Raw genomic sequence first — 23,149 nt, 5'->3', positions numbered from 1 at the left:
CGTGTGCATGAGATGGGCAAAGCCGACGTGGGAGATGGAGTCGGGGACGAAAGACGGTCGACGTGACGATGGCCTCCTCAGCAAGACGAGGAAAGAGAGGGACATCGACAGATTCATGCCGTCATCAAGCTCCCCTGGTTCGGCCATGGCGTTGGTTAGCGGTGGTCGAGAAGCAGGCACAACCTGTAGAAAGGTATGGTAGGGTCAGCAATGGGTCAGCGGTGCCAAATGCCGGCGGTCCAGTGGCCGGAGGTGACAGCAAACAGCTGCGACACATCAATGTGGGCGGCATCAAAGTGAGGATGCACGCATCCTCATACGTCCCTACTCTAGTACCAAAATTTTGGTTAGAGCATGGTTAATAGTATAGCCAGATGCTGGCTATATGGTCTTGCCACATCATTTATACCAAGCTTATAGTCGGGAAGTACAATAATTGCATGTAAATGTGTACTACTTTTTGATACATGACCCACCTCCCATTTGACAACATGCTTAGGAGCATGTGCTGCAGCCGGCTGTTAATCAGTAGCCTGCTTCTTTTCTTTCTCCTCCTCTCTTTCCTCCAACTCATCCGAAATATATTATTTAAAGGCTTATAGCCCGCCTACGTTATCCTATTGTACTTGCTCTTAATGGAGGAAGCTCTATGTGCCCTCGGCCAACCTCTAAATATGGTTGCCACAGGTGATTTTTGCAGCGCCATCTAAAAATTATGCCAATCAGGTGTCGAATAGCGAATATGATAGACCTAATTTTTAAAGAAAAAATGTTATACCACATGTAAATATAGAGTTCAGGCCGATTAGCTAGTATTGCTCTAACGCGGGTGGACAGCGCAGATTCTTGCACAGCTAGCCAACTGACTGATCCTCGGTTCTGCCAAGAGAAAAATGATGATAAATGATGAATGCCCTGCGTCATCTATATGTATCAACGTAAATTCCACATGCATGCAGACAAGCAAACGCTCTCGATCAAGTCACCAAACATGGCTAGCTGTTTCCTGCTGTACTCGGATCTAAGCCGCCAAGTTTGATCAAAGCCTCCCGCAAAAAAATGTTTTTTTATTTCAGTGAGGAGGAAACAAATCTGCTACCTAGTTCTTTCAGCGAGAAAGGTATATAAATACATGCACTCCCCATGGTTTCTGTCACAGAAACACCATTACAACTGCAAGTGCAACACTACAGTTGCCACGTCATACGATGAGAGCGCTCGCGGTGGTAGCCATGCTAGCCACGGCGGCCATGGCTATCGCATGTGCACGCGCTGCACAGTGCGGCTCGCAGGCTGGCGGGGCGACCTGCCCAAACTGCCTCTGCTGCAGCCAGTTTGGCTGGTGTGGCTCCACACCGGAATACTGCGGCGATGGTTGCCAGAGCCATTGCTCTGGCTGCGGTAGCACGCCTGTCACGCCCTACCCCTTCGGTGGTGTGTCCTCCATCGTCTCGCCCTCCCTTTTTAACCAAATTCTCCTCCACCGTAATGACCCAGCATGCCAGGCCAAGGGCTTCTACACCTATGATGCCTTCATCGCTGCCGCCACTGCCTTCCCTGGCTTTGGCACCACTGGTAGCATCGCCATCCGGAAGCGCGAGATAGCTGCCTTCCTAGCGCAGACCTCCCATGAGACCACTGGCGGGTGGCCCACAGCCCCGAATGGGCCCTACACATGGGGCTACTGCTACAAGCACGATCGCACCACCTCCAGCTACTGCACCCCAAGCGAGCAGTGGCCATGCGCCCCTGGAAGGCTCTACTATGGCCGCGGGCCCATCCAGCTAACTCACAACTACAACTACGGGCAGGCAGGCCGGGCCATTGGGGCCGACCTGTTGGGCAACCCGAACTTGGTGGTCGTGAACCCAACCGTGTCGTTTGAGACGGCAATGTGGTTCTGGATGACGGAGCAACCGCCCAAGCCTTCGAGCCATGCAGTGATCACAGGACAATGGAACCCGTCGGCGACGGACCGTGCTGCAGGGCGAGTGCCTGGGTTCGGCGTGATCACCAACATCATCAATGGCGGGATCGAGTGCTTTCACGGGTATGATGAACGTGTTCAGGACCGAATCGGATTTTACAAACGCTACTGCAAAATCTTTGGTATCAGCTACGGTGACAACCTGGACTGCTACAAACAGAGGCCCTTTGCTTAATAGTCAGCTCCATATATGTACTTGTGTACTTTTCTACAAAAGTTATTTTTTGTTATAAAAATTCCAGAAATCTATAGCTACTAATAAAGAGAGGTGCATTTCTCCGACTTTTTGATCCATTTATCTATATTATATTTTTTATCCGAGGTGTCCTTATTTTTCGTGCGTCCGTCGTCGCACCTACACGTTGCTAGAAAATTGAGCTGCTCGCTTGTCCTTCAAGCTTGCCCCAAAAAAGCCTGGCTGCCTAGTCATAAGAACTAGCTTTCGTTTGGGCTCGGTCCGTCCGTCCCCCACCGCCTTTTTTGGGCCAAAAAATATGATTGAGTGAGATAATTTCATCTCGCCTCTTACACAAATTCTCGTCAATTTAAATGCTTCCGTGAGTTGCCTCCAAAAACAAGGAGGCTCCTCGAGAATCAATAAACAAAGATGTGAATCAATAAATTGGATGAAGAAAAGATTGGGCACATGTAAAAAAAGTAATTTAAATTAAAAGAAGGATTAAATGTGGCTGGAGCAGTTATCTCAAAAAATTTATCTTGATAAACTTTGAAGAATAACGAGGTAAAAACACAAGCAACGATGCGAGCGTAGATTAAAAATCAGCCGCCACGAAAGCCCCTTTATGCTATTTTTCTGTATGTATTTGGTGGCCGACAGGGGCAATAGGATCTTATGCGACCTAAGCAATGTGCAAGTTGCTTTAAATCCAGTTGTCACCATTTATTGCAGTAACTTTGTTGCCTCCTCGCTGAACTTTTCTTCCAGTTCCTCAGATTCACATTCTAAACTTGCATACAGGTTCATTGTAGAAATAAATAAATCACGTTTCTTGCCTTTAGTTGGAGCCCTGGAGGTGGATCGTGTAAATAAATAAATAAATAAACCACGTTTGTTGACCAGCACTGAGATACTGTTTTAACACTGGATAGCGTTTCGATTTTTTCTTTGATTCGTCAATACATTCAACATTCGGGTCGTTTGGGCTCATCAAGCACTAGTACTCTAATTTTTTTTGTAAAGACATGTGAACTTCTGGTGCAGTACATGGTCACATAAGAGAGATACCTTTAATTCTTCACTTAAAGGGTGCCTATAACACCTTATTTCCTGTCACCAACAAAAACAAATTTATAACAAATTTTAAACAATAAAGCCAGTCCCACTCTGCCAGGGCAGTATGATTATTTTCCCCCGTTGTAAGCACATGCATTTGTGCTAGTTGATTTTTATAAATGTTTCGATCCCAAGTAATCTTTTTGTATATATGTTGTTGCCAAAGTGAACACCCCAATCTGAATCACATTGCAACATCTTGTTTACCAATAAGTGTTACTCACACATTCATAATCAATAGCTTTAACTAATCGAGCTAGTCTTGTTTTTTAGGCTGAGCTAGTCGAGCTTGTCAAGTTGGTCATTTTGAATGAACTTTAGTCTAGGTTCCAGCCATGTATCTGCTACCTTGTTGGGCTGTCTTGTTGAGAAGTAACATAGGCTTTGGGCTAATATGTCCACTCTTAATTAGTAAGATCACCGGGATGTGTAAGTCGCTTACTTTCTTAATATGTTGAGTACTGGCCGTGTATGTAGTCATGTTGAGAAGAGCTTAGTAATATAGTTTATGGCAAAAGTTTCAAATAACTTTAATCAACATTATAGCTATTATTAAGTCAGATCTAGTTTGTAGTTTGTTCGAATTTTAGACTATAATCCAGAGGCTTGATCTATGTGAGGAGATAACCGACAATAGTATTGTCGAGGGGTTTTGGAACCTGGATCATGTTCTAAATTTTAATGAACAATTTTCTATAGAGAGAAGTCTACTTCACAACCTTGAACTATTTGGTTTGTCTAAAATTAACCCTTAACTCAAAACTGGCTAAGAATCAACTCTCAACTTTGAAACTTGGCAAAGATTTGACTCCCCTCTCCCCTGACCCTGGTTTTGGCTAGCATATGTCAGATTTGACCCACTGACCGTCATGTTAGCATCCCAATTAGCTGCGACGTCAGCACATGTACTAAAATAGGGCAGCTGATTGGGATGCTAACATCTGAAAGTATTTTTGGGGAAAGCATCTGAAACTTTAATGATCATTATATTAGTCTTGAGTCTAGAAAACTATTTCAAAATGTTCTTGACACTTCCCTTTTTGGACAACATTTCACAGAAAAGGGAGTATGCAATTGTAATTCGGGTTATTTTTAAATCTGTTTGGAAAATATCTCAAATTTTCCTAGAATTATGAGTATATTATTCTCAATTTTACATAATTGTTTCCAAATTTTCAGGATACTTTATTTTTTTGTATAGAATTTGGCTGAAAAAGGTCCTGAAATTTTAATTTCAGGATCCATATCATGACTTTACATAGTTTTGGCCCAAGATTCTAAATTAGTTGGGCTAACACATATTATAGGCAACTTGTCATTCATAGTGGTAAAAGACTGATCATTAATAAAACAGGATAAAATCTCAAAAATAAAATAAAATAAAACAAGATAACCCAAATGAACCTCTCCCAAAACCCTAGGTACGCTTGCACACAACACAATGTGGCTCGCTCGATCTTTGCCACCGCTTTTCTCCCGTCTCCGGCAGCCTGCATCCGCACACCGGCAGTCCCTTGTGCTGGGTGTCCCTTGTGCTGGGTAGTACATCACGTGCATATGACCCAGCGGCCGGCAACGGTGACGACGTTGACGTGGAGCTGCGGCGCCTCCCGGATCCAGTCCTCCGATTCGGCTCCCGCACGATCGGCTCAAGCCGAGGCTTCCATGCCCTGGGCAGCAACATCGACGTCACGACCAAGGACGACGACCTGACCCTCACATACGACACAGAGACAGCGGCGCTGCACACCACGACCAAGGAATCGCCACAACAGACAGGTTGCCACCACGCCATGGCCACTGCCAACAATCTGCACACATTCGATTCCGACGGCTACATGCTCAACTTCGATGAGTAGGGCGTGCCCCACTGGGAGGTTGGCACATAGGTGGGGCTCTGCGGAGGTGGAAGACAGTCTGCTATCTAAAAATTACAGAATCAGTATGAGGTGACAAACATGGTGGGCTTCTTTCCACGTTTTATTGGGCTTGGCTCATACTTCCTCCGTTCCTAAATATAAGTCTTTTAGAGATTTCAAAAAAATACATACAAATGTATATAGACATATTTTAGAGCTCATTTTAATATGTATGTAGTTTCAATTGAAATCTCTAGAAAGACTTATACAATATTTAGGAACGGAGGGAGTATGCTTGAGAAGGGGATGTTGCTGGCTTACCTAGGAATAATGTAACCTTCTATACATGAAAACATCATGTAGTCCTTTCTTGTGGCAACGTATGGGCTACGCGCGATGGAGGTCGCTCGTTCAACTCTCCGGACAAAATATTTTTTATTTGGTAGGCACAAAAATGAATGAAGCACAAAAACTTACAGAATTTTAGTGGCACCTTAGTGAAAATAATTATATATGTTGAGCGGACCACAAAATTCGAAGAAATGCACCATCCGTTATTATTATTAGGTACTCCCTCCGTCCCAAAATTCTTGTCTTAGATTTGTGTAGATACGGATGAATCTAATACTAAAACGTGACTTGATACATCCGTATGTAGACAAATCCAAGACAAGAATTTTGGGACGGAGGGAGTATAAATTACATGTGCGGAGATGAAAAGTAAAAAAATTACACAAGTACATATATAGATGATTATTAAGCGAAGGGGCTCTGCTTGTAGCAGTCGAGGTTGCCACCATAGCCGATACCGAAGATGTTGCAGTAGCGTTTGTAGAACCCAATTCGGTCAGCAACACGATTATCATACCCGTGGCCGCACTCAATCCCGCCGTTGACAATGTTGGTGATCACGCCAAACCCAGGCACCCGCCCCGCGGCCCGGTCTGTCGCCGAAGGTTTCCATTGTCCCGTGATCACTGCATGGCTCGAGGGCTTGGGCAGTTGCGCCATCATCCAAAACCAGATGGCAGTTTTGAATGACACGGTCGGGTTTGTGGCCACCAAGTTTGGGTTGCCCAATAGGTCGGCCCCGATGGCCCGGCCTGCTTGCCCGTAGTTGTAGTTGTGAGATAGTTGGATGGGCCCACGGCCATAATAGCTCTTTCCGGGCGCACATGGCCACTGCGTGCTTGGGGTGCAGTAGTTCGAGGTGGGGTTCTGCTCCTGCTTGAAGCAGTAGCCCCATGCATAGGGCCCGTTCGGGGCTGTGGCCCACTCGCCAGTGGTCTCATGAGAGGTTTGCGCTAGGAAGGCGGCCACCTCGCGCTTTCGGGTGGCGGTGTCGCCTGTGGTGCCGAAGCCAGGAAAGGCGGCGGCGGCTGTGACGAAGGCGTCATAGGTATAGAAGCCCCTGGCATGGCATCCTGGGTCATTACGGTGGAGTAGCATTTGGTTGAAGAGGGAGCGGGAGATAATGGAGGACACGCCACCGCCAATGGGATTGGGTGTGACGGGCGTGGCACCGCCGCCGCAGCCAGAGCACTGGCTCTGGCAGCCGTCACCGCAGTATTCCGAGGTGGAGCCGCACCAGCCATAGCGGCTGCAGCAGAGGCAGTTGGGGCAGGTCGCCCCGCCAGCCTGGGAGCCGCACTGTGCAGCGTGCACGGTGCCGATGGCCATGGCCGCCATGGCTAGCACGACCACCACCTCGAGCGCTCTCATCGTATGACGTGGCAACTCAGCACAACTCAGTTTATTTTTGAGGCAAAGCACAGTTGGCCGCTGGCTGGTGCAACTATAGAGTTACAGTTAGACCTGTAAGTAGTTGTGTGTGTGCGCGCGCCAGAAGTGGTGGGGAGTGCATGTCTTTATATATGTTTTGCGCTGCAACAACTAGGTAGCAGATTTGTCTCCTCCTCACTGCCTTCCTTCTTGGCGGCTTAGTTCCGAGTACGGCAACAAACAGCTAGCCATGTTTGGTGACTTGATCGAGAGCGTTTGCTTGTATGCATGCATGTGGAATTTACGTTGATATATAGTCTATAGATGACGCAGGGCATTCAAGGACGGACTTCCATGGAATACAATCCTCCTGTTTCCTTTTAAAATTCATCATCCTTTTTCTGTTGAGAGAGCCGAGGATCAATCAGTTGGCTAGCTGCGCACGAACTTGTGCTGTTCACCCGCATTAGAGCAAGTCTAGAAGAGTTGCTATATTGGCCTGAACTCCATAATAACAGCCCGCATAAAGTTTGTTCCACTAAAAGTAGGTTTAGCATATTCGCTATTCCACTCGCCATCGGCATAATTTTTAGACAGCTTTACGAAAATCACCACACATTGGCAGAGGGAACGTAGGAATTTTGGCGCTAGGGGGAAGGACATCTAAGGATTCGTGCACCTTCCCGCTGCCGCTGCCGCTGCCCAAATCGCTGTGTTGTCACCTCTGGCTCCTAGACAGCCGCCTTTGGTTTCGCTCCACAACCGATTGTTGACTCTTAAAAGTGGCAACAATTGTAAAGAGAAGTTTGAAACTATAGCACGATGAATCTATATCTATACCTATCTACTAGTAAAGTATGGAGTGCTTCTACCCGTCCGACGTCTGTCATACACTTTATCAAATAGCCCATGTTCTTTTCTTTAAGTAAACAACGGTCCAACATTAAGTGCCCTTTTTATGCTGGGATTCCGCCCAACTTTCGTATCCACTGCCTCGCGCGCCTAGGCGGTGGTTAGTATTCCGTGTTCAGCTACAGTAGGCCCAGTTCGCTCTATTTCCAACCTGTTTAGATCATTGGATTTATTATTTGTAGAGACTATGTCAAACATGATCATGCTATAACTTTGCAACCGTGACTCAGATTAAAATAACTAGTCGTCCACCCGTGCATCCACACGGGCTAGACATTTTCAGAACACGTGAAGGTACTCCCTCCATTCCCTTATACAAGGCCACTATCAAAAATACATTTTGCATCAATACAAGGCCACCAACAGTAATCGAGGCAAAATTTAATGATGTTTCCTCGTACTAGCAACTTTTTAATACTTACATGCATGTAGTCATAATGACACACAACCACTTCCTTCCCATTCATTCGTTGCATGCTTGTGGTGTATTAATGATCCCGGTGAACGAAAAGAAAAATTGACTTGCAAATGAGTCATTAAATTTTATCTTGGTATCTGTAATATGAGTTTGTGGCCTTGTATAAGGGAATGGAGGGAGTATTAATAATACACAAATATCTACGTATTTCCTCGCAAAAAATTCTACATATTAAAATATTTGATTTTCAGAAATTCACCTATATAATATTAGTAATGAAATAATTAAACATTAGCTTACCATATAGCAAAATGTCTGAGATTGGTTAACTCGGTGAAGTACAAAAGACATAGATGGAATTAAAAACAATTATCCAACTTTGGGCGTATACCACATCACATACTTACATATGATGCTAAAAATGTCAGAGTAAAATGCATTCTCATCCATAGTTCCATAATCTCACTTTTATGTGAACTCTTGCACTCTCCAATTTCATGCAAGAGACTTAACTTAGTTCCCTTTTGTTTTACTTAACATGATTAGGTAGGAAAATACAACAATGTTTTTATCATATAAATGGTATAGAACCATAAAATGGTTTGCATGGCATCAATCTCCAAGATGCAAAACAAACATAATTTATAAGCAGCTATTTGATCATCATAAGACTTCAGAAAACATTTCACATATTTTATCAAAATCAAGGAATAACTTGAAAACATTTTAATCACATGCTTATTAGTAAATCAGTCCCAATTTGTTGTATTCTTGCATCTTAAGTTATTGGCGCAGACTCGTCTAGTTCATCTGCATAAGTGATGAAAAAGCGAGTAAAAGGTCAGACGAAGAAAACCAAGTAGAGTAATAGTCAGTAGATGCTAGTTGGCAAGAAGGCACAGGGTTGTTGAGCCATCTGAACATTCTTAGAGTGGTTTGAAACTACAAATTTCTCAATGCAGCATGAGAAAAGAAAACCAATTCATGCTATCGTCAGCGATGCACTTATGTAAAAAAATAGGAAAGTAAAATACTTGTTTGAAATGGTTTATTTATTTAGACGAAGTCAGTGCTAAACTGCTGAAATAAAATACTTTATAACCTAAAGAGAGTTCCCATAAAGAATTAATATCTTACTTTAACATTGTTGCAAATTTATTATCCAAATCTCTGTTGATTGAATAGAACATAACAGTAAATCTAATGTGGTATTTAGGACAAACAAAATAACCAAAAGGAGAGAAATTGCGGGAGAATTTATAGAATCAACATAGCAAACAGTCGCTTGGTTGCCCTACGCATTCCCTGCTGATGCTCCTTCTTTACAGCGGAATTAATCGATCTTCTAGATTGCACAGCCGGCTTGTATTCATGTGCATGTGCGTGTTGGAGCTGACTAAAGCACCAGCTATCAACTAATCCTTGTATCTAGTCTTGCACGTACCTATGCAAGATGTGCAGCCGTCAAGTAATAGTAGGCCTAGCTTGATCCTCGGCTGTGAGTAATCGCCAAGGGCAACAATATATGCTCAAGTCAGCTAGGCGGCTGCACCTAACTGTCTGCATTGGGGCTGACACATGTATAATTCGGCGCAGCAATGATGAATCCATGGCATATAGAAAGAAGGCTAAAGTAAATCTTACGGCATTGATGGATGGATGGATCCAGATATGTGATGTGGACAGTCCGTAGGGTAAACACTTTGATGTAGACCCTGATGGCGCTGCTGAGGAAAGAGGAGAACGGCGGCGGCTAAGACTGAAGAGGCACGATTGGAACTCGCCAGAGGAAAGGCTGTGATGCAAAAGTTTATTCTATTGTGCTGAGAGGAGTAAGGCGTACGTACAGATAGGGGTCCATCTCGTCCTCATTATGTCACAGATGACATAGTCAAGCTGCTGCTGCTTGAGAGGAACATGCACGGTGGCCTCCTTGTGGTTGCAGGCCATGCTGATTTTTAACTCGTAGCACGCTCTTACACCTTCTTTGATCAATTGTATGACACATCTACAAAACAAATACCCATAGCTATGGCATGAGTTACAGAAAAAAACTGATCAGCGGTTCAAATCTCCTGGTAGAAGTAATCGAATTGAATCCGAATTCAAGTGAAAAGATCGGGTCGATTCACGGGTAAACAGGAAAGAAAACAAATCATGAAATAATTGTGTGAGAGAACGAACCTGATCAAGATGAGTTAAATAATATTCATGCAGTGAACTCCTTCAACATATGGGGTTCATGCCCCAAATTTCTTGCTTTAGTTTGAGGGGGAGTAGATGGATTTGCTTTATTATTTGGGAGGAGAGAGAGCAACCACTGCAGAGAAATTAATTTTGATGCAATGAACTCCTTGAACACACGTGATCCATCATCCATGAGACAACTTGCTTGATTTATTTGAGGGGAAGTAGATGGATTTGTTTTCTACGGGAGGAGAGAGAGAGAGAGCTACGGTTGTAGAATTTCCTGCAGCCAGATTGTCTTGAGGATGTTGTTATCTTTCCTTTAAACTGGGAGTAGAAGAGATGAATAGATAGAATTGAGATGGTTGTAGTTTCCTGGACTTCATCATGAGAAAAAAAAGAGTGCGTGGTTTTTTCTTCAACAATCGTGAAAGGATTATGGGCCCTATCAGAAGTTTTTTTTCCTCAAGATTATAAGGATCAATCTACACCGTAATAATTCGGTCCCACCAGATTAACGGCTCCTAATTTCTGATTAACATGGTAATTTCTTGAGAGTCTGTAATTAGTATAGGTATAGATTTGTATATGTAATTTGATCAGAAAAGTGCGTAGTTTCCAACTGTACTATTATTTGTTCCTGTTAACCACTTTAAAATTCTGTTTAGGGCATAACCTTAATTAAACTAATTAATGCTATGGTGTATTTTGGAAAATGCTCACACAGAATATAACCTCTACATATATGAAGTATTTTAGGAGGGCCTATAAGAATCGGACCGAGTATGAATGATCGGTTTCAATGGGCATATAGGAGTAACAAAGGAAGGAGAGAATAAAATGTGTGACCAGTGGGGATAAAAAAGGAACGGAAGATTCAACAAAAATATGAAGGAGAGAATAATGCAAAGGAATTGGTATTAATACTAAGGGCATGGCATGCATGCAATGCAATAATGAAAAGAAACTAATACCAAGGGATGTAGGAGGGGTACGCTTATATGTGTTGTTGCGCAGTGTGTGACCGTTATGTGCAACAGAAATAACACAAACAGAAAGGTGAGAAGCGCTATGTGAGCATCAAGTTGCATGCAATGAATTATGGTCGTTTCGCTCATATGTAGACAATTTTGTTATTAATCTTCAAGTGTATGCAGAGATGGCCTAAAACTCATTTAATAGAATCCTTTTATTGAGATTTTTCTCACGACTTGGTGTGAATTCCAAACATTGCTTCAACTACAAATAATGCCTTGGTATGATTGTTTTTTTTAAATTAGGCTCTTGAAGATCAGAATAGTCATACAAAAACCATACCAAAAATATTGTATGTGTAGCATGCTTCTTAATGTACTACTGATATGAATGTCTGCTAGGCCTCAGCGTGCGCCTCTCTGCCATGGACGGGCACAATCTGGATGCCGTTGGGCCGTATTGACTGATATTTCAGTGGACACGTCAATTATCTCTTTCTCTCCCGTTGCAACACATGGGCATATGTGCTAGTTGAACTTATGACTGGAAGTCACCATTGGATGGCCCTTTCTGAGAAGACCAAAATAGATATAAAGGTGGTCCAAAACGAAGCTCCTATGGAGAAGTTGTGACAATATTAGCGAACCACTTGTTGACACAAGATTATGGCATGGCATAAACGCAATTAAAATGACCTCAAATGAAAAGATTTTAACATGAATAATCTTTGTATCGTCAAAACAGAAGATTTTGACGTTTGGATTGTCTTCATCCAAGGATGTATGCAGAAGACACGGTCAAAACTATGCGCTGCAGTAGCATATGACCTGACGTCCGGCCTTGGCCCGGACGTCCAGAGTATTATCCAGGAAGACGATAGTAGGTAGAAAGTTGTGGCCAAATGTTTTGGGTTGGAACCCGGACATCCCAGCAATCATCCGGCTTGGAACCTGCACATCCGGGCAAATATTCAGAGTTTTCTCTGCTTCAAAAGATACAAACTGACCAAAATACCCTCAATACTACCTTGAATCAAAAAACGTTCAGCATGAAAGTTGTTCTCGTCGAAGCGGATAAATTTATTTTTGGGGTCATCTCCATCCGAGATCATATGCAAATTCTACTGGCCGAAAACTTTACTGTTGTAGGAAAAATGGGCATGAGCGGATTATCTCAAATATTCCTAGAATTACCAGTATATTATTCTAACTTTACATAATTGTTTCAAAATTTGTAGATACTTTGTTTATTATGATAAAATTTGCCCAAAAAAGGCCCTGAAATTGTAATTTCGTTCAGGGTTCAAGTAATGACTTTACATAGTTTTGGCCCAAGATTACTAAATTAGTTGGGCTGCAACTGATCATTATTAAAACATGGAATACAGTTACCTCGTTACTATCTATAGCCAAGAAACAATTTATGCAAAGTGATTATCTTCCATTTAATTAGCGGTAGCTAGCAAAGTGTTACCCACACATTCATAATCTATATTTTTTCCACATAATTGTATGTCTGAATTTTAGTCGAATTTCTCTAACTGTCTACGTGTCCTAGTAAAAAAAAATTGTATACTCTTTAAGGTTGTTGTGTAAAATGGAGGTGGTAAGCTCGCCGAATTTGAAGGGGTAAGGAGAACATCCCATTGCACACAGCCAAACACTTATGGTTTCCATCTGCTCACCCTCATGCCACGGTTGAAGGTAACCAAGCAGCAGACATGAATTTCAACAGCGATATGTGGCAGGCTACAAAACAAACTGCAGAACTTAGTCCATGCCGTGTTTCAGCCCTCCATTGGGCCACACGTGTAAGAAGTAAAAAAAAAAGAATGAGTAACCAGTCATGCCGCAAGAGTACCGATGGGGTCAAAAAGAAGGGTTAACAAGCTCGCCAAGCTGTGCGAGTAGACCGGCGCTACCTAAAAACGAAGTTGGGCGAGTCTAAGGCCAAAGTCGCAATGTGCGGTATGGCTGCATGCGATGGCATGCTCTTAGCATGCTCAGTGTGACGCCTGGCGTGGAGGAGCGCTACGGCGTCGCTCGTAAAACAGTGGGCTTGATGACATCATGCACGGAAGAGGAAGCCGGGCCTAATCATTTGCATTGGAAACTATAGACCCATGGCGCACAACGAGTAACCCACAATGGTGTGTGTATCGCGCCTGGCCGTTGAAATATCTTGTTTTAGGATTATATTTCTAAATCTTTTATACCCCCTCCGTCCTAAAATAAATGTAGCTGATTTAGTATAGTTGTACTAAATCAGCTATACTTATTTTAGGATGGGGGAAGTAATAAATAATATCTCAAGAAAAAATAGCTAATACTTATTTTAGGATGAAGGGAGTAATAAATAAATATCTCAAGAAAAATTTATAGGAAAATGCTCCTGGTTGTAGCAGTCAAGGCTGTCACCGTGGGTGACGCCAAGGATGTGGCAGTAGCGCTTGTAAAACCCGATCCGGTCAGAAACACGCTTATCATACCCATGCCCGCACTCCTTCCCGCCGTTGACGATGTTGGTGATCACATCGAAGCCAGGCACTCGCCCCGCAACCCGGTCCGCTGCTGAAGGATTCCAGTGGCCCGTTATGACCGCGTGGCTCGAGGGCTTGGGTGGCTGCGCTGTCATCCAGAACCAAATTGCCGTCTTGAATGACACGGTCGAGTCTGTGGCCACCAAGCCCGGGTTGCCTAGCAGGTCAGCCCCGATGCCGCGGCCCGCCGGCCCATAGTTATAGTTGTGAGAGAGCTGGATGGGCCCTCGGCCATAGTAGCGTCTTCCAGGGGCACATGGCCATATCACGCTTGGGGTGCAGTAGTTGGACTTAGCGCGCTCCTGTTTGAAGCAATAGCCCCACGCGTAGGGCCCGTTTGGGGCTGTAGCCCACCCGCCGGTGGTCTCATGGGAGGTCTGTGCTAGGAAGGCGGCCACCTCACGCTTTCGGGTGGCGGTGCTGCTTGTGGTGCCGAACCCTGGAAAGGCGGCCGCGGCCGCTAGGAAGGCGTCGTAGGTGTAGAATCCCTTAGCTTGGCACGCCCCGTTGTTGCGGTGCAGCAGCATCCGGTCAAAGAGTGAGCGGGAGATGATGGAGGAAACGCCACCACCAGAGGGGTCGGGCGTGCCGCAGCCAGAGCACTGGCTCTGGCAGCCGTCGCCACAGTACTCTAGGGTAGAGCCGCACCAGCCGAAGCGGCTGCAGCAGAGGCAGTTCGGGCAGGTCGCCCGGCCGGCCTGTGAACCGCACTGTGCGGCGTGCGCGCAGGCGATGGCCATGGCCGCCGTGGCTAGCACGGACACAACCGCGAGCGTTCTCATCGTACACAGCTCGGTTGGCCACTGGCTGGTGCAAGTGTGTGTACATGCCAGAAGCGGTGGGGAGTGTCAGATTTTTATATATGTGTCACGCTTGTGCTGCAAGAACTAGGCAGCAATCAAACCCGGCGGCTCCGATACGGCCTAGGGGTGAGCTGATTGAGAGCGTGTGTTTGTAACTTTGTATGCATGGATGATAGAAAAATACATAGATGACGCATGGGCAGGCATTCATGGACGGCGTCCATGGAATACAGTTACCTCGTTACTATCTATAGCCAAGAAAAATGTACGGCGTCCATGGAATACAGTTACCTCGTTACTATCTATAGCCAAGAAACAATTTATTCAAAGTGATTATCTCCCATTTAATTAGCAGTTGCTAGCAAAGTGTTACCCACACATTCGTAATCTATATTTTTTCCACATAATTGTGTGTCTGAATTTTAGTCGAATTTCTCTAATTGTCTATGTGCCTAGTAAAGAAAATTGTATACTATTTTCACGTAAGTAAACACCCCAATTCGAGACACATTGCAACATCTCGTGTACCATTAAGTGTTACTCACACAATCGTAATCAATAGTTTCACGTAGTCGACCTAGTCTTTTTCGGGGTGAGCTAGTCGAGCTAGTTGGGTTTGTCTTTTTTGAAGAAACTTTAGTCTAGGTTGTTATCGCTAAACAAAAATTAGTCTACGTTATGAATCTCATTTCTTGTTAGGCTTCCTCGTTGGGAAGTTACACAGGCCATGTGCTAATATGTACAGACTTAGCAGGGTCACTAAGATGTGTAAGTCCCACATCCTTTCAAAATATGTGAATAACTGCTCATGTATGTAATACAGTTTCTGGCCAAATTTTCACATAATTTTAGCTATTATTATGTCGAATATTTTTTTTAATTTGTTCAAATTATAGACTAGGTTCCACGGCTTGATCTTCGTTGGGAAATAACCGGCAATAGTTTTGTAGAGGGAATTTTGCAACCTACTTGATGTTTTATGTGTTATATTATCTATTCTATAGAGAAGTCAACTTAAAACCCTCAACTATTCGGTTTGTCAAAGAATGAAGCCTCAACTCTAAAACCGGCTACGAATCAACGCCGGACTCCGGAAAAAAAATTCTGGCCCTGATTTTGGTGAGCATGTCGGATTATGACCCATTGACCACCTAGTCAGCATCCCAATCAGCAACGGCGTCAGCACATGGACTAAACTAGGACAGAAAAAAGTTAATAAAAAGGATAGAAAAAATTATAATTTTAGGATATTTTAAAATCTTTGTGACCAAAACATCTAAAACTTTCGCAATATGATCAATATATTATCCTTTAGTTCACAAAAGTTATTTCAATTTTTCTGGATAGTTCTTTTTCTTGACAGGTTTTTAAAATCTGTCCAGGCAAAATATCACAAACTTGCATAACGTTATCAGTATCTATTCTTGATTTTTAGAGAATTGTATCCAAATTTTTACAATACTTACATTTTTTGAATTTTTTTTGCCAAAAAAGGTCTGAAATTGTAATTTTGTGGTATTTTTAAATTTGTTTGGCATAAACATTTGAATGTTTCACAAAATGACCATTATATTAGTCTTGATTTTATAGAATTATGTCAAGATTTTCTAGATACTTTTATTGCTAGAAATGTTTTGACCAAAAGTGGCTGAAATTGTTTAGGTCAAATTTGACAAACGGAATAGTTCGGTGTTGTAAAGTGGACTTCTATTTTTTTTTATGCATGATTTTTTTCTGTAACTTTTGAAAAATTAAGTGACGTAGTTTTGCTAAACCTTGGAGTCTAGATGATATGGACCAGGTCCAGATCATGAATTCATGACTTTACATTGTCCCTCCATTCCAACAAATTAGACCTATAGTGTATAGTTTTGTGACTTCAAAATTATATATTATTACAACTTCTTTTAATACGAATCGAATGGTATAAATGTTTTCATATATTACTATAATCTAAATTTGGTTGGTCTAATGTTCCTTTTTAGGTGCATTTGGTTAGTGTAATTTATGATATCATTTGGTTGGTCTAATTTATGATCAAAGTTTAACTAATTGAGGCAGTACGTACTTTTGGGCCAAGATTACTACGTAAACAAAGCTGGGCTAACATATAGGCCATTTACCCTTAATAAAACAGGATAATAAACCGAAACGAACCTCACCCAGAACCCTAGCGAGCTACACACGCACACAATGTGGCTCGCTCGATCTCTGCCGCCGCTTGCGCTTCTCTCCCGTCTCCGGCGCCCTGCATCCGCACACCGGCACTCCCTTGTACTGGGCGGTACATCACGTGCATACGCCTCGGCGGACGCCGGTAAATCACCGCCGGTGCCCGCCGGAACAGGGCCGCACTTGTGCAACAGCTGCGGCGCGAAACAGGAGCGGCGGCGGCGGCATCTGTATGTGGTTCTGGATGACTGGAAGCACGGCTTCTCCCTGCATAAGATCAGCTCGGTGGAGCTGGTTGGCGGCGGCGACGACGGAGGCGTGGAGCCGCGGCGCCTCCCCGATCCGATCCTCCGCTTCGACTCCCGCTCGATCGGCACAAACCCAGGCTTCCACGCCCTGGGCAGCAACGTGGTCGTCACCACAGACGACGGCGACGGCCTAACCCTCGTGTATGACACGGAGACGGCGACGCTGCGCACCGGCAACAGAGACCCCCCGCACGGAGATGGTTGCTGCCACCACGCCGTGGCCGCAGGCAACAATCTGTACACCTTGGATTCCAAGAGCAGCAGCATGCTCAACCTGGACGAGTATGCCGTGCCCCACTGGGAGGTCGGCCGCGGCCCCACAGAGCCCTTCACCCCCTACAAGGACAGCTACGTGTCGGCGTGCGCTTTGCACCCGGACGGGCGCACCATCTTCGTCTCCGTCAGGCGCCGCTCCGGCGACTACCGCACCAGCTTCGTGGAGGAGGACCCGGAGCAAGAGGCTGAGAAGAAGGATCCAGAGCGGTGGAGCGTGCGGCAGCTGGGGACCTTCGCGCTGGACACGCAGAGCGAGTGGGAGTGCTGGACGCAGTACGGCACCTGGTACCTTCCGTTCGAAGGCCAGGCGCACTACGACAGTGACCTGGGCGCGTGGGTCGGGAAGACCCACGCCGCCCGCGACGGCCAAGGCTACCGCAACGACGAGCACGAGCACCTCTGCTCCTATGACGTCCCGGACCTCAGGAAGGAGGAGGAAGAGGAGGAGGATGAAGGGACCGATGAAGAGGAGGATGAAGGCGAGGAGGAGGATGAAGAGGTGGAAAGGGAGAAGCTGGTTGACGGAGTCTGCCCGCCGCCGGTGCCTCGCTGGAGTCTTGCCGCAGAGAAGCTGACGTTCCTGGAGCCCAAGCTTAAGAGTACGGGGCGTGCTGTGCTCCTCCACACCGGTGGCAGAGGCACGTTTTGCCTGGTCGAGCGGGCCCTGCGCAAGGGTGTCAGCTCCAGCCGCTCCAAAGCCGACGGCGACGGCGACGACTGCCTGCTCCGCGTGACCATGTGCCGCATCAGGTACAACAGGAACGGCGAGCTCGTGGCCGCGCCGCTCTGGTCTAGTCGGTCATACCTCACAACCCGCTATGCGCCGTACTGGCCTGGTCGATCCTACCTCACACCCAGCGATGTCAAGGATTTTGACGTGCGTGCTTTTTGGATATAATCCTAGTAGAAACAAGATAAGTAAAGGATTGTTGTATACAAATTAGACAAAATAATCCCAACTCCGGCTTATGCTATGCTGGTGTGCTTAGGTCACGAACCCTTCAATCTTTATTATTTGTGCTGTGATTCCCGTGCAATCTCTTCTCTGTGTTTCTATCTGTACCTACTCCCTCCGTATCAAAATATAAGATGCTTTTTGATACTATCATAGTGTCAAAAAATGTCTAGTATTTTGATACAGAGGGAGCATTATTCTGTCAAGGTTGTATTCGGTCTCTTTTCACGTGAGGAGTCTTAGACTAGAATGCTTTATTTACTAAAAGTCTAAAACCAAAGAAGTTATGTCTTTGCATTTGAAAGAGCTTCGAGTAGTTAGTAGAATTTTTTAGTTTGCTCATTGTAAAATCCTGTAACTTTATTAGTTTGCTCATTGTAAAATCCTGTAACTTTAGGAGTAAAAACATGCGAATATGGATAGTTGCACTTTCTGAAATCTAAACTGGCTTAATTTATTTTTTCTTAAGAAATGTGCAGTTTGGCTAGTTTGATTCAAGAAACTATATGGAAGTGTTGATGTACACTTTTAGGTTTATAAATGTACAGATGGGTGTGGCAGAATGGCAAATGGGTGTAGGCATACATGTAAAATATTTGGTGTAATTTTGGAATTAGAAATGTGTAACATTTTTATTGTTTGTATACTTTGAAGCCAGAAATTGCACCTGTTTTGTTAGCAATTTTTGTGTAAAAGAACTTGCAATTGAGTGTTGTGCACATTTTGAAGGCTGGAAGAGCTTCTTGTTTTTTTAGGCAAAACAGGCTCAGACTTTATTGATCAATATGACAGTTCATTACAATGCACTGACTATCTGATGGCTAATTAAGCCAGATATGTCTACCAACATCTACATTAAGAGCGAACTTGGCGAGGCTATGTGCCTCTTTGTTTGACTCCTGACCTTCGAAGAAGAAGGAGCAGTACAGTAACTCACTAGCAGTCATGAGGATTTTTTTGATGATACTTCCTTGCCTTCCTCCAAATACTAGCAGTCATGAGGATCGCTTCCTTGCAGTCCTATGCGATGACCATCTCGCTCCTTGGCTAGAGCCATGGCTTCACGAATAGCTAAAGCCTCTGACGTCGCCGGATCAGAGATATCTTCACATGAAATAGCAGAAGCACATTCTTGTTGGTGCAGCCGTTATCTTCTGTTGTATATTTAATTGTTATGTTACGATGGACCTATTCGTTTAAGAAACGGACGTGCACTCCAATGCTACTAGGCCCTATTCGTTTTGTGATTCTCGTGCAATGTCTTTTCTGTGTTTTTTTTTGCGGGGGCCTGTGTTTCTATTTGCTCCGTTTCACAATACATGTCTTCCATTTATCAAAATATAGATGTATCTAGACATGTTTTAGTATATAGGTACATCCATTTTTGGACAAATGAAAGTCAAGTATTTTGAAACGGAGGGAGTATTATTCTGGCAAGTTTGTATTCGGTCTCTTTTCATGTGATCTTAGACTAGCTAAGAATGTTTTATGTACTAAAAGTCTAAAACCAAACGAAAATCAGCCAACCCCATCGAACAGTACCCCGGTCGCTGAAGAGGCGCTGGACGCTTAACAGTTGAGTTGTAGCATGTTTTGTGAACGAATGTACTAAACTTGTTTTTCTTTGTTTGAAGCTAAATTCCTTCAAAATGATTTTTTTGCGACTGCCTTAAAAATGATTTTGCAATTAAAAAATGTGAAAACCCATGATTTTTCAGTTTTGAATGAACAGAATATTCCTATTTTTAAATGGATTTTTTTCTAAACTTGCCATGTGCAGGTTTATTATAACATGCCCTCCATGGCTTTCTTATTACGTTACAATAATTTTACTTTCTCACATGGCAGTTTTATTACTAAGAGCATGGCATTTTAATTATTAAAAGGATGGAAGTTTTATTACTAAGAGCATGGTTTTTTAATAATTACTAACATGGGATTCTTTTTATTGTAAAGAGGATGGCAATTTTATGATTAAGAGCATGGCATTTTTATGACTAAGAGCATGACATATTTATTATTAGGAGGATGACAATTTTATTATTAATAGGTTGGAATTTTATTATTGAGAGCCTGACATTTTTATTATGATTGGCATGGCATTTTTACTATCAAGAGGATCACATTTTTTATTAGTAAGAGGATGTGAATTTATTTTTATTGGAATGGCAATTTATTTTTCACTGACATGGCATTTTTAAAAGATTTTTGCACAATGGACCGAATAAAGCAAAACACTATTCATGGCATTTTATTAAATTAAAATGGCATTTTTACAAAGTAGCATGAAATTTATTATTATTTTCATATTCATGGAAATTTTAGATTTTTATGTTTTTCTCTGTTTTTAGAAGAAAAAATAATTCCCATGGCATTTAAAAAATAAAGCTCTAAACTGGGCCTTTGGGTCAATTGGATTCGCCCTTCCCCCACCCCCCACCAGCGAACGATCAAGGAGGGGTGATTTGTCGAAATCACTAATTTAGGAGCACTCATTAAAAAGATCACTCCCACCTCCATAGGTTGCGACAAGTGGCGCGCTGCATGTGGGAGTTTTCCCTTTTTTCTAGATCCATTTATTCAAAAAGTTTTATCTCTTAAACTGTGCGTCCAAATCTCAAACCGTTTTCACTGTTGGATTCCTCGCATCGAGATCTTGAAAACTAGATCCCATATTGATATGTTTTGATGAAAAAAATTAACAAAAAGAACCGGACGAAAAACGGGTTTTTCCCTTTTCGAAAGAGGCACGCCCGTGCCTCTCGCAGAAAAAAAGAAGAGAAAACGTGTTTTTTCGTTTCCGAGGAGGCACGTCCGTGCCTCTCGCGGAAGCAAAACTATGCCTCTCACGGAAAAAAAACAGAAAACATGTTTTTTTTCGTTTCTGAGAAGCACGGTCGTGCCTCTCGTGAAAGCACAACCATGATTCTCGCGGAAGCAAAACCGTGCCTCCCTCGGAAGGAAAAAAATAGAAAACGCGTTTTTTTTCGTTTCCGAGAGGCAAGGTTGTGCCTCTCACGGAAGCAAAACCGTATCTCCCGCGAAAGGAAAAAATAAATAAAACGCATTTTTTTCCGTTTCCGAGAGGCACGACCCTGACTCTCGCGAAAGCAAAACCGTGCCTCTCGCAGAAGCAAAACCGTGCCTCCCACGGAAGGAAAAAACAAAAAACGCATTTTTTCGCTTCCGAGAGGCACGGCCATGACTCTCGCGAAAGCAAAACCGTGACTCGCGCGCAAGGAAAAACAAAAAGAAATGCGTTTTTCGCGCAAAAAATCGAATTTTCTTTGTCCAAAAGTTAAGGAAGACCCACTAGTAGAAAACAGGGCTTTCGTTCGGGCCAGATAAGCCCATTAGGCCCGGTTCAGTCACGAACCGGGACTAATGTGAGCATTGGTCCCGGTTCATGCGGCTAAAGGCATTAGTCCCGTTTCAAATGAGCCCTTTAGTCCCGGTTTGAGACACGAACCGGGACTAAAGGGTGCGATGCCCTTTACACTAGTAGAAAACTAGGCTTTGGTCACAGGGCAATATTCACATTAGTCCCGGTTCAGTCACGAACCGGGACTAATGTGAGCATTGGTCCCGGTTCATGCGGCCAGGGGCCTGCCAGGCCTCGTGGGGGCATTGGTCCCAGTTCGTCTGGCCCCTTTGGTCCCGGTTGGTGGGACAAACCGGGACCAATGGGCCTCGCTCCTGGCCCACCACCATTGGTCCCGGTTGGTGGCTTGAACCGGGACCAGAGGCTCACCCTTTAGTCCCGGTTCATGCCACAAACCGGGACTAAAGGGTTGGTCCTAGTTGCGGTCAGAGTTTAGTCCCACCTCGCCAACCGAAGGGCGCTCACACCGGTTTATAAGCCCGTCCCTCTCTGCCTTGTTGAGCTCCTCTCAAAGTGAAAATAGATGCCCTTATACAGGGAATTTGACCTAAATTCAGAGTAAATTTCTTTGAATTTCATAGAAATTTATTATGAATTTAGGTTGAATTTTCTCTATAGGCGCATCTATGTTCATTTTTTTATAGTAAATAAAATAAATAAACATTAATAAAATAAATAAAAATAAATAAACCTTAATAAAATAAAATAAAATAAACTATAGTAAATAAAATAAATAAACCTTAATAAAATAAATAAAAATAGCAGCAGTAAAATAAATAAAAATAGCAGCAGTAAAATAAATAAAAATAAAATAAATAAAGTAAAATACATAAGTAATTAGAAACAAAATGGAATAAAATAAATAATTTTTTTGTTGTAAGTAGAAACAAAACAAAATAAATAAAGCAAAAGAGAAAACAAAAAATAGGGAAAAAAAATTATGCCACCTACTGGGCCACCACGGCCTGAATACGACTTGAAACCCATCCATGGGCCAGGATTCAGGCCCGCAGAAGGCCCAGTAGGCCCCACAGGCACACAGTGTACGGTTAGGCCTGAAAGCCTGCAGTTGAGAGGAGCTCGAGAGGGTGGGCGCAGCAGCGCTTATAAACCACTCTCGAGCTCTCTCAACTAGCGAGGTGGGACTAAACTTTGGCCGCGACGCGGGCAGCACATGTCCTTTGGTCCCGGTTGGTGGCACCAACCGGGACTAAAGGGGGGCATGGGTACCGGTTAGTGGCACCAACCGGGACCAATGCCCCCCCTTTAGTCCCGGTTGGTGCCACGAACCGGGACCAAAGGCCACGAACCGGGACCAATGCGCCCCCTTTACTCCCGGTTCATGCCACGAACCAGGACC

The 23,149-nt window shown here is 43.9% G+C and overlaps 3 protein-coding genes across 5 annotated transcripts; 1 reads left to right on the top strand and 2 right to left on the bottom strand.

Moving 5' to 3' along the window:
* Positions 1–1,208: 1,208 nt before the first annotated feature.
* Positions 1,209–2,162, top strand: LOC109767585 (26 kDa endochitinase 1-like). 2 transcript variants are annotated; one of them, XM_040396990.1, is made up of 2 exons: positions 1,209–1,270; positions 1,430–2,162. In XM_040396990.1, the coding sequence occupies exons 1-2, from the start codon at positions 1,209–1,211 to the stop codon at positions 2,160–2,162; spliced, it is 795 nt and encodes a 264-aa protein (XP_040252924.1). The 2 variants fall into 2 exon arrangements, with proteins under 2 accessions (XP_040252924.1, XP_020181920.2); XM_020326331.2 differs by having other exon boundaries at positions 1,236–2,162.
* A 3,734-nt stretch (positions 2,163–5,896) lies between these two features.
* Positions 5,897–6,862, bottom strand: LOC109767578 (26 kDa endochitinase 1-like). Of its 2 annotated transcripts, XM_020326326.1 has the most exons (2): positions 6,801–6,862; positions 5,897–6,632 (listed from the first exon to the last, which is right to left on the bottom strand). In XM_020326326.1, the coding sequence occupies exons 1-2, from the start codon at positions 6,860–6,862 to the stop codon at positions 5,897–5,899; spliced, it is 798 nt and encodes a 265-aa protein (XP_020181915.1). The 2 variants fall into 2 exon arrangements, with proteins under 2 accessions (XP_020181915.1, XP_020181914.1); XM_020326325.1 differs by having other exon boundaries at positions 5,897–6,862.
* Positions 6,863–13,718: 6,856 nt separating this feature from the next.
* LOC109767589 (basic endochitinase A-like) lies at positions 13,719–14,675 on the bottom strand. Its single transcript, XM_020326335.1, has one exon. The coding sequence runs from the start codon at positions 14,673–14,675 to the stop codon at positions 13,719–13,721; it is 957 nt and encodes a 318-aa protein (XP_020181924.1).
* Positions 14,676–23,149: the final 8,474 nt, after the last annotated feature.

This window comes from Aegilops tauschii, chromosome 7, assembly GCF_002575655.3.
Source record: "Aegilops tauschii subsp. strangulata cultivar AL8/78 chromosome 7, Aet v6.0, whole genome shotgun sequence".
In the NCBI taxonomy this organism is placed as follows: domain Eukaryota; kingdom Viridiplantae; phylum Streptophyta; class Magnoliopsida; order Poales; family Poaceae; genus Aegilops; species Aegilops tauschii.
Note: the sequence above shows the minus strand (reverse complement) of the source record. Positions and strands in the feature narration are given on the sequence as shown.